Source organism: Acinonyx jubatus, chromosome D1 (genome assembly GCF_027475565.1).
Source record: "Acinonyx jubatus isolate Ajub_Pintada_27869175 chromosome D1, VMU_Ajub_asm_v1.0, whole genome shotgun sequence".
Classification (NCBI taxonomy): domain Eukaryota; kingdom Metazoa; phylum Chordata; class Mammalia; order Carnivora; family Felidae; genus Acinonyx; species Acinonyx jubatus.
In genome coordinates, this window is record NC_069390.1 from 67,580,809 (window position 1) to 67,598,518 (window position 17,710).

The 17,710-nt window shown below is 35.1% G+C and overlaps 1 protein-coding gene across 3 annotated transcripts in view; it reads left to right on the plus strand.

Moving 5' to 3' along the window:
* The window catches only part of HIKESHI (heat shock protein nuclear import factor hikeshi), a 42,356-nt gene extending 24,929 nt beyond the window's left edge, over positions 1–17,427 (plus strand). Inside the window, exons 3-6 of one of the 3 annotated variants that reach the window (XR_008290531.1) lie at positions 8,234–8,385; positions 9,471–9,552; positions 16,291–16,409; positions 17,348–17,427. Coding sequence is in view for 2 of the 3 variants with exons in the window: in XM_053203759.1 (XP_053059734.1) it covers positions 8,234–8,385; positions 16,291–16,409; positions 16,875–16,950 (347 nt within the window). In the remaining variant the exon portion in view is untranslated. Of the gene's footprint in view, positions 1–8,233; positions 8,386–9,470; positions 9,553–16,290; positions 16,410–16,874 lie in introns of all 3 variants that reach the window. The other 2 variants (XM_053203759.1, XM_015074902.3) reach the window with 2 other exon arrangements.
* Positions 17,428–17,710: the final 283 nt, after the last annotated feature.

Here is a 17,710-nt window from a genome sequence, read left to right on the forward strand (position 1 = left end):
ATCATCATTTGAATTTCTTCTTTATAATTCTGTTCTTTTTGGGCTTGCCATATTTTAATGTCCTCACTTTGGCTTTCTCTGCACATGACCTATGTGGTCTCCTCTAATTTCATTTAGGTCAGTTGCCGGAAAGAAACTTTTAAACTTATTCTAGTTTTTGTTTTAAAATTGGGTTGAGCTTGTCAAGGGGATTAAAAAGGACAACACGAGTTCAAGATGATACTGTTAGTCTATTGATATGAAATAGAGCTTGTGAGCCAAAATGGGAGGGAACCTTTTACTTCCTAACATTTCTTGACTTGCTTTCTTGAATGGCTTATTGTGAAGTAAGAAATGAGTAAAAATCAGTGAAGAGTTCATGTCATGGATTGGTATAAGCAGGTGGGATAATGAACTAGAATGAGTATCAACTTTAGAGTTTGATAGACCTGTTTTGAACCCAATTACTAGCTGTGTAATCTTGACCAAGTTATTTAACTTCAGAGGGGATTTCAGGTAAAGTGGATATCATAATAGCTACAGTGCAAGTGTTTTTGTGAGCATTAAAGATAACAAATGCAAAATGCATATAGTACCTGTCATATAGTTGGTACTCAAGAAATGGTTATTACCTTTTTATAAAATCTTTCTTTTTATAGAAAGATCTAGGAAATATCTTAAAAATCGCCCAGAAAATGAAGCCTATTCAGAAAGATTAAGTATCTGTTACTGCTCCCATTAGATTGTAAGCTCCATTTGTATCTTTTACTGTATGTGCTTTAGAATGTATACAGCACAATGATGGACTTTATTAAATACTGGAATATTTACTAAGTGATGAACTTGGTAAATATTGCTTGTTTAACTACATTTCAGACATGCAAATTCTAGATGTATTATAATGTCAGATACATTATCATGTTTATCTGGTTAAAATATTTATTGTTGATAAACCTTTGATAGTCACATTGCTTTTGAATTATGCATGAGTGAAAAATGTAATTTCAGGCTTGTGAGGCTATCGATGGAAATGAAGCATAGAGGTTTTAGAAATAGATTACTGATTTCTAAATATTTACATCCAGTATCAACAAGGCTTTTATGCAGGCATAATTATGCCATTTTATGTAGTTTTTTTGCATATGTCATATTCAAATGCCACTTTACAGTGAATTACTTATTTTTAGCATAAGTGCTTTCTTTAGTCATCTCTTTGTCGCCATGCACAGCTTTCATATCTTCACCAATGGACTCATTTTTACTTTTTTAGTTTCCTTTTTAGGGTATTTAGAACTCTTAGACTGATATTTCATGAGTTTTATTCTTTTGTAGAGGTCTTCTAAAGAATAGTACATTTGCTTATATATTTTTAAAAGTCATTGTATCTTGCAATTACCATATGGATCTACCGGACCATTTTACAAATTTAAAATGAATTTGGTGTTATTAGTAACCTTATTTTTCCTCCATCATGACACAGTTTGCTCTTTCATCCAAGGAATTATTCATTACTTGTCAGTTACTCTCAACTATGCAAAAAAAAAAAAAGAAGAAGAAGAAAATGGATGATGGAATGAGTGCAGATTTTAGCAAACATTTTTGTAAAGAATAAGATAGTATATATTTTAAGCTTTGTGGGTCACATATGGTCTTTGTAGCATATTAGCTTTTAAAAATGTTTATTTATTTATTTTGAGAGAATGTGTGCGTGGGTGAGCAGGGGTGGGGCATAGAGAGGGGGAGAGAGAATCCCAAGCAGGCTCCATGCTCAGTGTGGGGCTCTGTCTCATGACTACAAGATCACACTCTGAACTGATATCAAGAGTTCGATACTTAACCGACTGAGCCACCCAGGCACCCTTGTAGCATATTCTTCTTTAAACAACCCTTTAAAAGGGTAAAAACTATTCTTAGCTCACAGGTCATATGAAAATAGGTTGTGGCCCAAATTTGGCCTGTGTACCTTAGTTGCCATTGTGTTATCCTACCGTTTTCATATTGCATCATCCAAAAGATTATTTTATCTTTCGAGAAGTGTAAAAGGAGACTGGAGACACCATCTTTATGGTCTGCTCTTTGCTTATATTGAACAGAATTAGGAATTCATATTTTGTTATATTTTGTTTATAATTGCAAAGAGAAGAAAATTGACAGGAACAAGTTTCATAATTATTGTATGAATCAGAAAATGAATATAAAGAGGCAAATAGCCACAGTCTAAACTCTAATTATGATGGTGAAGTTGATCATAAAAGGAAAGTCTCAGACTGATTCTTTGGATGATGTTGTCTTAGGTGAATTTTCTCACACTAAAAAACTGATGATTGAACAGTTTATTTCTAAGGACAAAAGAAAATATGGTACTCCTACCCATTTAGTTATTTAACAAGGAGGAGTAAATACAGTATTTGGTGACAAAATCTTGAAGATGTAGTAAAATGCTGGTATTCTTTCCTGTTATTCTTTTAAAATTGAGACACTTCAGAAGTGGACATTGCTGAAAGTGGGTGTGTATACAGGTAATTAGAAGGCAGTAGGTGTAGAAATGAAACAAATTAATTGGATTGATTATTCTAAATAATTTTATAAATCTAAAAATGACAGTGTTTTGCAAATTGTGGATCAAAGAAGATGCCCATCCTTTCTTCAACAAATTATGAGCCATTAAATATTTCAGAATTTTAAGATTTAAAGCATTGCATTTTGACAATGCAATTGTTAGAAGAAATAATGATAAGTTAGAACCTATTAGAAGATGTGTTTAAAATCAGGAGTTATTAGATTTATAAGATGGATATGTCTCACATTTACTCATGATAGTGAACAATTCAGAGAATGTGGCTCATTTTGGTTATATATAAACTTAAAAAACTGGTTAGTGGGGGATGAATATTTGGACTTGTTATATTTCAGTACTTATTAAAAATTTGAATAAAGTTGTTTTTCACTATTTTCCTGTGAAATTTTTGTAAGATGACTTTTAAAATATATATATTTAAAGACTCCATTAGACACAGATAGTAAGTGATGATTACTGCTTCTCCTTGTATACTAACAGTAAAAGTCTAGTTTCTCATAGAATTTCTTCTTCTGAGTTGTGCTTTGTGTTAGGCTCTTGACTTGCGGTGAAGAGGGACACTTTGAGAAACACCTTTGAAAGATTTTCTGCTGCTTTTACTATTAGAATGTTGAGGAATTTATCTAATTTTTTTCTTCAAGACCAGGCTGGATGTTTTACCTTCTCTGTTTTTGTGTAACTGTTTGACACTAAGACTCAGTATAATTGGTCATGTTTTTCTTTTCACTCTTGCTGTCATGAATTCAGATCCAAAATTAAACACTAAGTTTGTATATTATGTTTCAGTGTTTCTTCCCAGTATTTTATGGTTTACAAACAAGAACCTATGTACTTAACGGTTATCAACCACTGTGTCAAGCCCATTTTGAGAATAAGAGTAAATAAAAGAATGAGTTCATTGCACAGTGGATCTCTTTGAAAATATAAAGATTGCCAAAGACTTTTGGTTTTGTTTTTTTCTCTCTTAAGTTGTTTTAGTCCCAGAGAGCTTTAAATGAAGTCAGAATATTTCCTTAGTCCCCATCTCTTACAATGGATCTCAAGCCAGTTTTACTTAGTAGTTTGCCAGTAGCTTGCATGCAATAAAAGAGGAGGTTAGAGGGGCGCCTGGGTGGCGTAGTCAGTTAAGCGTCCGACTTCAGCCAGGGCACGATCTCGCAGTCCGTGAGTTCGAGCCCCGCATCAGGCTCTGGGTTGATGGCTCAGAGCCTGGAGCCTGTTTCCGATTCTGTGTCTCCCTCTCTCTCTGCCCCTCCCCCGTTCATGCTCTGTCTCTCTCTGTCCCAAAAATAAATAAATGTTGAAAAAAAAAAAAAGGAGGTTAGAGATTACAAGGCTTTCTGCTTGGGCAGATCGTCCCTGAGTAGTTAAAACTAAGGCAGTATAAGGTTTCCTTGATTGAGGTCTTTGGAACCTGTTATGCAGACAAATAACAGTACATCTTCTCAACTTAGCATAATTCTAGGTTTAAAACAGTTAAAACTTCAAAGAAACTTCAAGAGTCCATCTCTCCATAAAACCAGCAACAGCAACCAAAATTGTCAAAAACTGTCAGAATCTTTTTCAGGACTCTGGAAAAGTAACCAAAAGTTTGTAGTAACCAGGGGAGCATTAATCAAGAAAATCACTGCATCTAGGTAAGAACAGCAAGCTTTGTGGCATTTTAACTTACCCTGTACCCATCCCATGTTCCTCAGCTCAGTGGTAGCCTTGAAAATAATAGCCGTTGTTCTTGGTACTGGTACCAGAGAGAGCCAAATAGACCTCATTCACAACACATTATAATTACAGTTGACCCTTGAACATCATGGGGGTTGGGGCATGTACCTCCTGTGCAGTTGAAAATCCATGTATAACTTTTGACTCCCCAAAAATATAACTGCTAATAGACTATTGTTGACTGGAAGCCTTACTCATAAAAGTTGAGTAACATGTATTTTGTATGTTATATGTGTTACATAATACTGTATATATAAGTTAGGGAAAAAGTAAGAGAAAAGAAAATATTAAGAAAGTCATAAGGAAAGTACATTTACAATTTGTACTATAAAAAATCTATGTACAAGTGGACTCACAGTTCAAACCTGTGTTGCTCAAGGGTTGACTGTAATTTTTTTGATTTGTCTGGTGGTTCCCTTAAGATTAATTGAAAAGACCTTCCTTTATCTCACTGAAGTGACAACCTTGGGAGTGTTTGTCAAAAATATATACTTTGTTACTGCTGCCTGAGGCACTGACAACAATTGGAGCAAAAATAGACTGACTAAAAAGCTTGAGAGGAAAGGCTGGGAATAAGATACTTTGAGGAAGAAGGGCTTTGAGGACTTGGACTTGGAAATTTTTAGAAATCTCAAAGACTATTTACAGTCATGGCTGTGCACATACATGTTCAGGCTGTGCACAAGCTCAGGCTTAGGACCTTAAGAAGGTTGTAAGTTTGTTCTGGCTGACTTTGGGGCTCTGTGTAGTCTGGAAGTGAGGGCTAAGGCAGAGTTGTAAGCTGCCTGGTTAGTATTAAAGGGATGTCCCAACACACAGAGCCCATCTTCAAAGACTGGGAGAATTTTTGGGTTCTAGGCTTTTAAGGAAATGTCTGTTCAATCACTGGTTGACCACTAAGCTAATAGAACAGAGATGTCAGTGATCACACACGACAAAAAATACTTAATAGTATTGGTTCAGAAAAGTCATTAACGAAAAAGTATATATTAACAGTAAATCCTAAGGAGGGGAAACATCTGATTTCTAGATTTGCGACATTGTAATATTCAACATCCAGTTTTCCATAAAAAGTTTTATGAAGCATGCAAAGAAAGTAAGACCCTTTCAGAGAAGAAATGAACAGAAACTGTCCCTAGGAAGCATTATGACCTTGAACTTACTGAAAATTAAACAACCAGGAGAATGATGCTCCATCAAATATCAATAGAGAAGTTATCAAAAGGAGCTAAACATAAATGATGGAGCTGAAAAGTAACAGTAGGAAATGAAGAGTTCACTAGACGGTTTCAGTAGATTTGAGTAGGCCAAAGGAAGAGTCAATGAACTCAAAGAAAGGTCAGTTGAAATACCTAGTTGGAAGAGCTGAAAGAAGAAAAATGAACAGTCTTTGAGACCAATGAGATGCCATCAAGTATACCAACATATGCATAATAGGAGTTGGAGAAGGAGGAGAGAGGAGGGGAGGAAAGAATATTTGAAGAAATAATGCCCTGATAAAACTTTGTAAATTTGATGAAAAACGTAACACGCTTAAGAAGTTCAATAAACTCCAAGTGGGGTAAACTCTATACCACAGCCTATCATAATCAAACTGTCAAAGACAAAGAGAATTTTGAAAGTGGCAAGAGAATCAGCTCCTCAAATAACACCGATTCTTAGATTAACAGCTGGTTTCTTATCAGAAACAATGGAATCCAAAGGCATTGGGATGACAAAGCACTGAAAGAAAAACTGTAAATAATTCTCTATCAAAACTATCTATCCGAAATGAAGGAGAGATGACATTCTCAGGTAAAACAGAGAGTCATTGCTTAAAGACTTAGCCTACAAGAAGTACTAAAGAGAGTCCTTCAGGCTGAAAAGAGAGGGCATGAGACAGTAATTTGCATTCACATGAAAGAAAAAACACAGGTAAATGTAACTACGTAGGTAATTATAAAAGTAGTGTACATTTTGTTTGTAACTCCTTTTCCCCCTATTTGATATAAAAGACAACTGCATAAAGAAGAAACTATAAACCCATGTTTATGGGCATGCTATTTATAAAGATGTAATTTATGACAACACATAGAGAAATTATATAGGAGCAAAGTTTTTGTGTACTACTGAAATTAAATTGGTCTTAATCTAGACTGGGTTGTTATAAATGAAGATGTGCAACGACTAAGGAAATAGCAAAAATATATAGTAAAATAAATGATAAGAGAATTAATATGGTACACTAGCAAAATTAAATTTTTCAGTTAAAAGGCAGAGGTTTTCAGAATGGATAAAAAAAAATCCATCTGTTGATTCAGACACAATCATTGGTTGAAAGGAAAGGATGAAAAATGCATCAGTAACTAAACATGCAAATAGTAACTAAAAGAGCTTGAGTGGCTGGACTAAAATCAGACTAAATAAATGTATGAAAAAAATTGTTATAAGAGATAAAGAAGGACATTATATAGTGATAAAGGGGTCAATCTATCGGAAAGGTAATAACAATTATAAACTTTTTGTACCTAACAACAGAATTTCAAAATACATGAAGCAAAATGTGGCAGGATTGAAGGGAGAATATGGTTCAACAATTATAGTTGGAAACTTAACCCTACTTTCAGTAATGGGTAGAATGACTAGACAGAGGATCATCAAGGAAATAGAAAGTGTGAACACTATAAACCTCCTACACCTAACCGTCTTACAAAGAACATTCTTCCCAACAACAGCAGAATGCACATTCTTAAGTGCACATGGAGCAGTTTTTTGGATAGGCCATATATTAGGCCACAAAACAAATCTTGATATATTTAAAAGCAAATCATACAAAGTATGTTCTCTGACCACAAATATAGAAACAAATCTGGAAAATTCATAAATATATGGAAGTTTGATAAAACAGTTAATTTAAAACTACTGAAACTATCTTAAACTAGTCATATTTAGTGAGAAGTGTGTGTGTGTGTGTGTGTGTGTATTTTTAAATCACAGAAAAATACATTATAACTTTTTATTCATATGCTTGAAAATTTAAGGAGAGTTTTGGTATTTGTAATGAATGTTCTAGTTATTAGGACTGTGTGTTGTCCCAGGTTTTTGTCCTTCAGTATTTGATTAAACATTTTATAGTCCTATGAAAACAGCAGATAATCCAAAAATCTATTGTATGATTTTTTTTCCTTCAGACTCACTTTTCTGATTATGTCATATGTGGATTAAAAAAATTGGCCTATATTTTCCACATATAAGTTAGATAGCACTTACAGGCTCAGAAGTATACTTAATGATACATTGATTTATAAAGGGAAAGAGTTATTGGTTATTTTCCATTAATAAGCTTCTTTACTGCTTGTTTGATAACATTATCAGGTGTTAAGTGGGAGTGATACATGACATTTAATAAAATATACCATGTCATTTCTCAATGGTAATTTAAGATCTTTATTTAGTGGAGTGATGAGAAAATGTTAAAACTAACTTAAAAAACCTTTTTTTTAATATGAAATTTATTGTCAAATTGGTTTCCATACAACACCCAGTGCTCATCCCAACAAGGTGCCCTCCTCAATGCCCATCACCCACTTTCCCCTCCCTCCCACCCCCCCATCAACCCTCAGTAAACTAACTTAAAAAAATCTTAAAAAATATTGTTCCCTTTGAGTTAGCATTGAGAATTTTTTAATGTAATTCATGCTTATTCATTTATTTTTCTCATTGTGTTGTTACTTTTCATTTTTAGCTGCAGTAGTTTTAATAAGCTTTAAAGAAGAAGTAACATCTTTTTTCTGGTGGGGAAAATTTCAGTTTTCTTTGTTAGTTTGGTAAAAACTAGCCTTTTACATTTATGTGAAAAAAGACCAACTTTAATCGAAACTTTTTAGTGCATGTAGATCAGAGGTTTTTCACATATTTACAAAGGAATTTGGCTACAAGTTAAACTTGAAATTTGCGGTACATGTTAATTTCTTTCAGGAGAAGGAAGCCAACACCCTTTTGGAGCCATGAATATTGTCCGAACTCCATCTGTTGCTCAGATCGGAATTTCAGTGGAATTATTGGACAGTTTGGCTCAGCAGACTCCAGTAGGCAGTGCTGCTGTATCCTCAGTTGACTCATTCACTCAGGTAATGCAATGCATATTTCATTATTTTCTAAATTTTAAAATCAAATTCTGTACTTTAAAAATTACCTTCATGGTAGAAAACCTGTAAAAATGAAGGTAAATATGTATGGCATAAGTTATTGGCTTCTGTGGATAATTTAACCTTGTCTACTTCTATAGGTACTCTAAAATTGGTAAATGTTTTGATGAGACTTGTTTTTATAGTGATGAAATAGCTCAAAGCAATTTAAAAATGGGATTAAATATTAACATTTTTTCCCCTCCCACAGTATACTAGGTTGTAGGTGTATAGTTGTGAATTTTATAAGCAAGATTCTCATCCTCAAGGAGCTTAAACTGACATAATTCCATGATGATTGGCTTAAGCAAAAAATGTTTATTTTTGAGACAGCACATGTCGGGGAGGTACAGAGAGAGAGAGGGACAGAGGATCTGAAGCATACTCCTCCCTGACAGCAGCAAGCTTGATGGAGAGCTCAAACTTATGAATCAGGAGATCGTGACCTGAGCTGAGGTTGCACGCTCAACCAACTGAGTCAGCCAGACACCCGAATGATGATTGACTTTTAACCTCTGTATGACGAAAGGCTGAAGGGGAGAATGATGTAGGCAAAGGTGTAGCTAATACAAAGGCCCTGAGGTAGAAAAATAATTTTGTTGTTTGGAAAATAATATGAAGGTCTTTGTGGCTGGAGTAGAGCGAGCAAGGGTGAGAGATGGGAGATGAGATGAGAGTAATTGGGGAGGTGGACGCAGGATAAAATCATGGTACCTCACTGGCTTTTATAAGGACTTTAGCTTATATTCTATTTGGAAAAGAAGACATAAGAGAGTTTTGAGAAGAGTAAGAGGATCTAAGTTACATTTTAAAAGGATCATTTTGCATTTTTGGAGAGACACTGTAGTGGGAAGGAGGAAGATTAATTAGGAGGCTCTTATGAAAATCTAGATGAGAGATTATAATGACTTGAACTGGTGAAGTCCTGGGAGGTGGATATGAAGGTAATTAAAAGTACTGGCATATCTTGTTTTATTGCACTTCACTATATTGTACCTCACAGGTACTGTTTTTTTTATATATTGAAGGTTTGTGGCAACCCTGAATGGAGCAAATCTGTCAGCAGCATTTTTCCAACAGCATTTGCTCACTTCATGTCTCTTTGAACATGTTGGTAATTCTTGCAATATCTTAAACTTTTTTGTTATTTTATTTGTTATGGTAATCCGTGATCAATAACCTTTGATGTTACTATTATAATTGTTTTGGGGCACCATGAACTGTGCCCATATGAGATGGAGAACTTAATTGCTAAGTGTTGTGTGTTTTCTGACTCCTCCACTTACCAACTATTCCCTGATCTTTCTCTCCTCAGGCCTCCCTATTCCCTGAGACACAACAGTATTGAAATTAGGCCAGTTAATAACCCTACAATGGCCTTTAAGGGTTCAAGTGAAAAAAGAGTCAATCTATGAGGCAAACTTCATTGTTGTTTTATGTTAAGAATTTGCCACAGCCACCCCAACCTTCAGAAACCACCACCCTTGATCAGTCAGCAGCCATCAACATTGAGGCAAGACCCTCCACCAACAAAAAGATTATGACTCGCTGAAAGCTCAGATGATGTTTAGCATTTTCTAGCAATAAAGTATTTTTTTAATGAAGGTATGTACATTTTTTCAGACATAATGCTAGTGCATACTTAACAGACTATAGTGTAGTGTAAACAAAATTTTTATATGCACTAGAAAACCAAAGCATTGACTTGACTCACTTTACTGTAGTGTCTGGAACTAAATGGCAGTATGTCTGAGGCATGCCTATAGTTGATTTCTAGAGATAATTTGAAGATGGAGCCTGTAGTGTTTCATGGTGTGGATCACATGTAAGGTCTGAGATTAAAGAGAGACATCAACTGTGGCCCAAGGATGTTGGCTTGAGGAACTTGAACATGGAATATTGAACACAAGTATGGGCTGGGAGTGGAATCAGGAGTTGGATTTTGGTTGTACTATGTTTGGGATGCTTGTTAGACATCCAGCTGGAGATGACGAGTCTAGAGTTCAAGAGCGAGGTCTAGGACACAGATCAAAATGGGAGTCATCAGTGTAGAGATCTTATCTAGAGTTTTGTAGGACTGTGGTTACTAGAGAAGTAATTATAAATAGAAAATTTGATCTCAGGGCCATTTCAAATTTGAGAAGCTTAAGAAATGAAGAGAGAAAAAGAGTAGCCTAAAGTAGGAGGAGACCCCAAAAGTAGTGTTTTGGAAGCCAAGCAGAGACTGGTTTTGAAGAAGGAAGTATCAGTAGTATCATTGCTGATGGGTTGAGATGAGGCTGAGAAGTAACCACTGGATTCAGCAAGATAGAAGTCATTGAAGAGTTTGATAAGAGTTCAGGGTGGTAGAGGAAGAATTTGGAGTGAGTTGGAGAGAAGGAAGTGGAAACAGTAGTGACTATAGATGACTCTTGATGAGTATAGTTGTGGAGGACGGCAGATAAATGGTTTGGTTACTTAAGGGGGGCTATGGGTACAAGGACTTTGTTTTTACTGTTTTTAATGGGAGATATTACATCATGTTTGACTGATGTGAATGAAGCATTAAAGAAAAACTAATGATGCAGGAGAATGGGGAGAGTTGCTGAAGTGGTGTCCTTGAGTAGGAAATGAGAGTACATTAGATAGGATAATGGACAGTTCTCATAGTAATGGATATATGGATACGGATGGATGCAAGAGGTTGGTAAAGGTGGTGATGAGAACTTGTGCACATTCTCTCTTGATTCCTTCTCTTTGTTCAGTGAAATAGGAAACAAGGTCATCAGCTAAGATTGAAGAGAAAGGAGTATTGGATATTTAAAGGAAAAGGATTATTAAATAAGTCCACTAGGAGAGGAGGAGGGTGAATGAACTAGGGAATCCTTTTCTGGGCAGCATATTCTTTAGGGTTTTGGCCATGAATTTAAAGGCAGACTTGTCACATGATCTCTTGAGAATGAGCTGAATTAAAAGAATGATAGAGTCTGGGTCTTTTTTTTTTGTTTTTCCAGTAATTAAAAAAACGTACTGCTGTGCTGAGAATAGCAAGTTGTAAGGCAATAGTTACAGTATCCCAGATAGACAATATTAGAAAAATGTCTGAAAAATACATACCAAAGTGGTGTTATCCCTGGAGAGAGTTTAAGAAGACTTTTTACTCTAGATATTTATAAATTATTTGAGCTTTTTAAATAAAACATATGTATTTTTTTAATGCTTATTTATTTATTTTGAGAGAGTTCAAGAGAGTGGGGGAAGGGCAGGGAGCGAGAGGGAGAGAATCCCAAGCAGGCTCCACACTGTCAGTGCAGAGTCTAAGGCGGGGCTCAGTCCCACGAACCGTGAGATCATGACCTGAGCTGTAATCAAGAGCTGGATGCTCAACCAACTGACTGAGCCACTCAGGTGCCCCAAAGCATATGTACTTTTTATTAAATATTTTATTATGAGATATTTTAAATATATAGGAAAATACATCCTACAAATATTGTATGCCTACTGTGTACCAGGTGCTTTCTAAGCACAAATGGGTAAAAATAGGTAGACAAAATAATAGTTGTTCTTATAGAGCTCTCTTTATAGTGGATTATATAAGAAGACTTCAGAGTGTCTTCCACCTAGATTTAACATATTCGCCACTAATTAGTAGCATATTTGCTACTAATTTTAAAAAAAAAGTATTTCAGATAAGGCTTGGTGGCTTCTGCTTCTTTTCTTCCCATTTTTCTGGTAGCTACTCTTCTAACTTCATATATTTTTGCCATCCTGTGTTAGTACTTTAAAAGAAACATATATGTCCACAAAAAATGTATAGCACTACTTATTTAAACATGTTTTTAATTTATATTCTTGATTACTCTTACTTTTACTTTTTATTAATAGTACGTGTACGTGGCTTAAACATCACACAGTTTTACATGCAAGACAGTTGTCCTTGGTTATACTTCTTATATTCTTCTTTTTCTGCTCCTTAAAAGTACTCACTTTCAACCTTCAACCTCCTTCTCATTTTTTTTTCACTGATTTCTTCCTGTATTTAACTTCCATGTGTCAGAATAAACTTGCTTAATCTGTTCTTAACCAGTTTGTCTGTTGTAGGTGTTTTCCATTGACTTACCAATGCCTAATGTGATTTAGCTCTCTCATTCCTCTGTTCCCCAGCATATGGAGATATCTTTTCTCCCCACTTTTTTTTTTAATGTTCATTTTACTTATTTTGAAAAAGAGTGTGAAATCAGGGAAGGGAGAGAGAGTGAGGGAGAGAATCTGAAGCAGAGACAGAGAATCTGAAGCAGGCTCTGCCCTGCCAGTGCAAAGCCCAATGTGGAGCTCAAATTCACCAACCTAGAGATTATGACCTGAGCCAAAGTCGGTTGCTCCAACCAACTGAGCCACCCAGGTGCCCATCCCCACCTTTTTTTTTTTTTTTTTAAGATTTTATTTTATTTTTAGGTGAGAGATTGTGTGCAGATGGGGTGATGAGGGAGAACAAGAATCTCAAGCAGGCTCCATGCCCAGCATGGAGCCTGATGTGGGGCTTGATCTCCTAAGTCAAAATCAGGAGTGAGATGCTTAACTGCATCACCAAGGCGCCCCAAGATTTACACCGAATGTGGGGCTTAAACTTACAACCCCAAGATCAGGAGTCACATGCCCTACTGACTGAGCCAGCCAGGCACCACCCCCACCCCCATCCATTTTATTACTGATTTTCATTTAATTAATCAGTTTTCAGTATCATGATCACTAAATGTTTTTCAGAACTGAGCCAACATACTGTGATTTGCATTTTCTTTCTTGTATAACGTTTTATTTTTCTTGGTTAATAAATGCATTTTTCCTTTGTATGGATTTCTGTTTCCAGGTCTAATTTATGCCCAAACTCTGCCAAGTATAAATTCCCATTCAGTATATTTTTAAAAAGCAGTTTTTAAATTTTTTTGGCTAATATCCTTCTTGGAACTCTTTTTTGTTCTTCTGTGGACTGATTATTCTCTGGGTCTGTTGCATAACTATAGTCAAGGTTTTATTTTCTTTAACCATTATTGGAGAAATTCCTTTTATTTCTCTTCTGTGTTGTAGTCCTTTTTTTTTGTTTTCTCTGTTTTTCTTGTTGATTACCCCTTTGTATCTTTTTAAATTTTTTTTTAAATGTTTATTTATTTTTGAGACAGAGGCAGAGCGTGAGCGAGGGAGGGGCAGAGAGAGGGGGAGACACAGAATCTGAAACAGGCTGCAGGCTCCGAGCTGTCAGCACAGAACCCGATGTGGGGCTCGAACCCACAAACCGTGAGATCATGACCTGAACTGAAGTCGGACGCTCAACCGACTGAGCCATCCAGACGCCCCTTTATTTATTTATTAAAAAAAATTTTTTTTAATGTTTATTTTTGAGACAGAGACAGAGTGTGTCCCTTTTGTATATTTTTTAAATGAAGGTAAATGGTATACTGTGCAAATTTTTGCAGCTTGGCTATTGTTCATTCAACATTTTAAAGATTTATCTGTGTTGACACATGGAATAAATCTAGTTTATTTCAATTGTTGTATAGTATGCAATTGTATGAATGAGACAGTTTTTTTTTTTTCATTTCTATATTGATGGATATTTTCACTAATATTTTTGTTAAGACCTTAAATTTTTGCCAAACTGATGGGTGAAATTTGAATACCACTATTGTTTGGATTTGTATTTCTTGATTACTGGTGAAGTTGAACATCTTTTCTCATTTTGACCTGCATTTGTTTTGTTTTTATTTTTGAGAAAGTGCATGCGTGCAAACCGGGAAGGGGGAGAGGCAGAGAGGGAATCTTAAGCAGGTTTCATGCCCAGAGAGGAGCTTGATGTGGGGCTCCGTCTTATAACCGTGAGATCATGACCTGAGCAGAAATCAAGAGTCTAGTGCTTAACTGACTGAGCTACCCAGGTACCCTGCAGGCTGCCTGCTCAGCACGGAGCTTGTCACAAGGCTCAATCCCACAATCCTGGGATCATGACCTGAGCTGAAATGAAATCAAGAGTCAGATGCTCAACCGACTATGCCACCCAGGCACCTATATATATATATTTTAACAGCAATGATGGTTTATATATTTTGCCCAATTTTCTATTATTTGGCAGTTTTTAATTTTACCTTTTTGGGAAGTGGTCTTTATGTATTCTGGGTAATAATCCTTTGTTCTATATGTTGTAAGTTTTTGTCCTAGCATGTTGCTTGTCTTTTAGTATTGTTTTTGGTATTTTTTGCATGCAGATGTTATATTTTTGTGTTGATGATCATATCTTTTGTGATTTTGTGTGTGTGTGTGTGTGTGTGTGTGTTTGAGAAGTTTTTGCTGTCCTAATGTGTGAAGATGTTAGGTTCTCTTATGGGTATTTAAAGGTTTAACCTTTTACTTTTTGAATTATGTTTGTGTGTGGTATGGGAAGGGATCTAAATTCATGTTTCCCTTAAGGAAAGGTAGGTGTCCTAACCCCATTAATTGAAAGCTAGTCCTTCTTTTTGTTTGTCTGTTTGTTTGTTTAACTCTGAGTTAATAGCATCTTTGTTGTATATCACATTGTCACATAGGCTTAGATAGGTTTCTGGCCTCTCTCTTCTATTCCAGTTAGTTCATTTGTCCCTTTTCCAGTAAAAGTCTTAATATCTGTTAGGTCAGACCCCTCCTCCTCCTCATCAAAATAAGTTTAGATATTCTCCATAATAATTTTAGTATAAGCTTATTGAGTTTCATGAAAAATTTATTGGATTTTGTTGGAAATGACATTGGATTTATAGGTTTGATTTGGGGAACATTGCTGTTATATTAGGTCTTCCCATCTGTGCACGTGTTGTATCTTCCCACTGAACATGGTGTATAGATCTTTTCATTTGGTTTCTTTTCTGTCTCTCAAGACAGTCTTGAAGTATTTTCCACCCCAGTTTTATCAGCTTCTTAGCAGTTTTCCTAGATATGTACAGACTGTGTCTATTCTGAATTGCAGCTTTTAAAGTTACATTTTAAAATTTTGTTGCTAGTGTGGAGGTTTGCTGTTGTTTTTTTCCTCCTGATACTGATATTTTATTTTATTTTTAAAATTTTTTTAATGTTTATTTTATTATTTTTGAGAGAGAGCGCCAGAATGTGAGTCAGGGAAGGGCAGAGAGCAAGAGGGAGACACAGAATCTGAGACAGGCTCCAGGCTCTGAGCTGTTTGTTGTCAGCCCAGAGCCTGAAGTGGGGCTCGAACTCACAAATGTGAGATCATGACCTGAGTCGAAGTCGGCCGCTTAACCAACTGAGCCAATCAGGCGCCCCCTGATACTGATATTTTAGTTAGTGATTTTACTGAACTCTGGATATTAGTTCAAGTAACTTAATGGTAGCCTCTTGGATTACATTACCTTTGATACTACTAGGCAAAAAGATAAAAAACTAATAAGGTATTTCCTCATTATATTTAAGGCTTTATCTTTCTGGCAAGAAAAAGACTTCTTAGAGATGGTTGTTATTTTAGATATGAGAAAGTAGTTTGATTTGAGGCGGGTGGGATTTGAGGAGGGGGCACGGTATATGTAGAGGTAGAGATAAAAGATATTTTGAAGGAAAAACATTTTCTTCCCCTAAAATGAATATGTTAGGAAATTAAACTAGTTAAAAATCACAGAAATACTTTGAGATGCAAAGAAAGTACTAAAGGCAGGTTGTTAAGATTTTGTGCCACAATGTCATTTTATGACTTTCCTTAACTTGCAGCATTAGACTGTCTTAGAACTCACAGTCCTTAAAACCAAGTTACTGCAGAAACATTTTTAATTAAAAATACTAAGGTCTAAGTGGAATATTTAGCATGATTCATTAATCTATTCATTATTAACTTTTCAGTTCACACAAAAGATGTTGGACAACTTCTACAATTTTGCTTCATCATTTGCTGTGTCTCAGGCCCAGATGACACCAAGTCCATCTGAAATGTTCATTCCAGCAAATGTGGTTCTGAAATGGTATGGGAAGTTTTGTGTCTCTAATATTAAGGCTTTTAGTAACCATATATATTTTTTGCCTGTGAATGTATTTCTTCTTTGACATTTAAACATATTCTTTTATTGTGGACATCAGCACACATTAACATTAGCATGCCATGAAAAAGTGTACTGTGAAGTTCGTATTGAGGAATATTCTTACCCTAAATATTCTGTTATGTAGTAGCCAATTGAGTTGATACAGTCAGGAAAATACAATTGCCTGTGTTTAGGGACCACAATTAAGGATTGTAAATTTTCAAATATTTTAACTTGTAAGTAACCATATAGGAATCTTGAAATACAAAGCAAAATTTTTTCGTAAGTTTAGAAAGTCTTGGTCTAACGTAGACATTGTATAAGGTATCAGGGTGGTTTATACTGCATCCTATACTTAAATGATTAATCAAATTTATTTCTCAGCTTTCCCATATTTCTGTTTTATAGGTATACTTTTCACTTTGAATATCCCAGTGGTGGGATGCATAAGGAGAATTTGTTGAGCAGTGGTAGCATGGTGTAGCATGGATAGCCCTGAAAGGTATTAGGTTTGAGATTTGTTAAAATGTAGTTAGGTATGTGACCTTGAGTAATTCTTCCTCTCTACTCATCTATGAAATGAGGGAGGAGGAGTTAGATTTGTTTTTTTTTTCCTTAGGTCCCTTCTAGCTATCAGATTTGCAGAAGATAAAAAATTAATAAAATTTATTATGATTTGTACTCTCTGATACAAGCCAGTCATACTTAACTCACTATGCTTAGTGTCCTTTTATAAGAATAATTAAACTTTCAGATTTATATTTTAGCTTTTTTATCTCAGCTTTTTAGAAGTGACATCTAAAGTTATTTGCTTTTTAACAAGTCCTTTAGTAGATTATGAAAGATCTTAATTTTCTTGTAAATATGTTTTTCTTTTGTAGGTATGAAAACTTTCAAAGACGACTAGCACAGAACCCTCTCTTTTGGAAAACATAATTTGAATAAAATAATTTTTAATGGATTCTGAACTTTGTCATGTTTTGAAGAGAAATGCCTCCATTTAAAAGTGTGAAGTCAAAAGGATCATGCAACCTAAGTTTAAAAACTACTTATTGACTGCAGCTTAATTATAATCTTTATAAAAAATTAAACACATGGAAAAATGAAAATATGACTTCATTAATGAGTTTTTTTCCCTTAAGCTTATAATATTCAGATGCAAAACACTTTGTTTTGGCTAGGATTTATTTTTTACTTAAAAATAAGGCATATTTACAACAATAGTGTGCCAAATGCCATTGCAT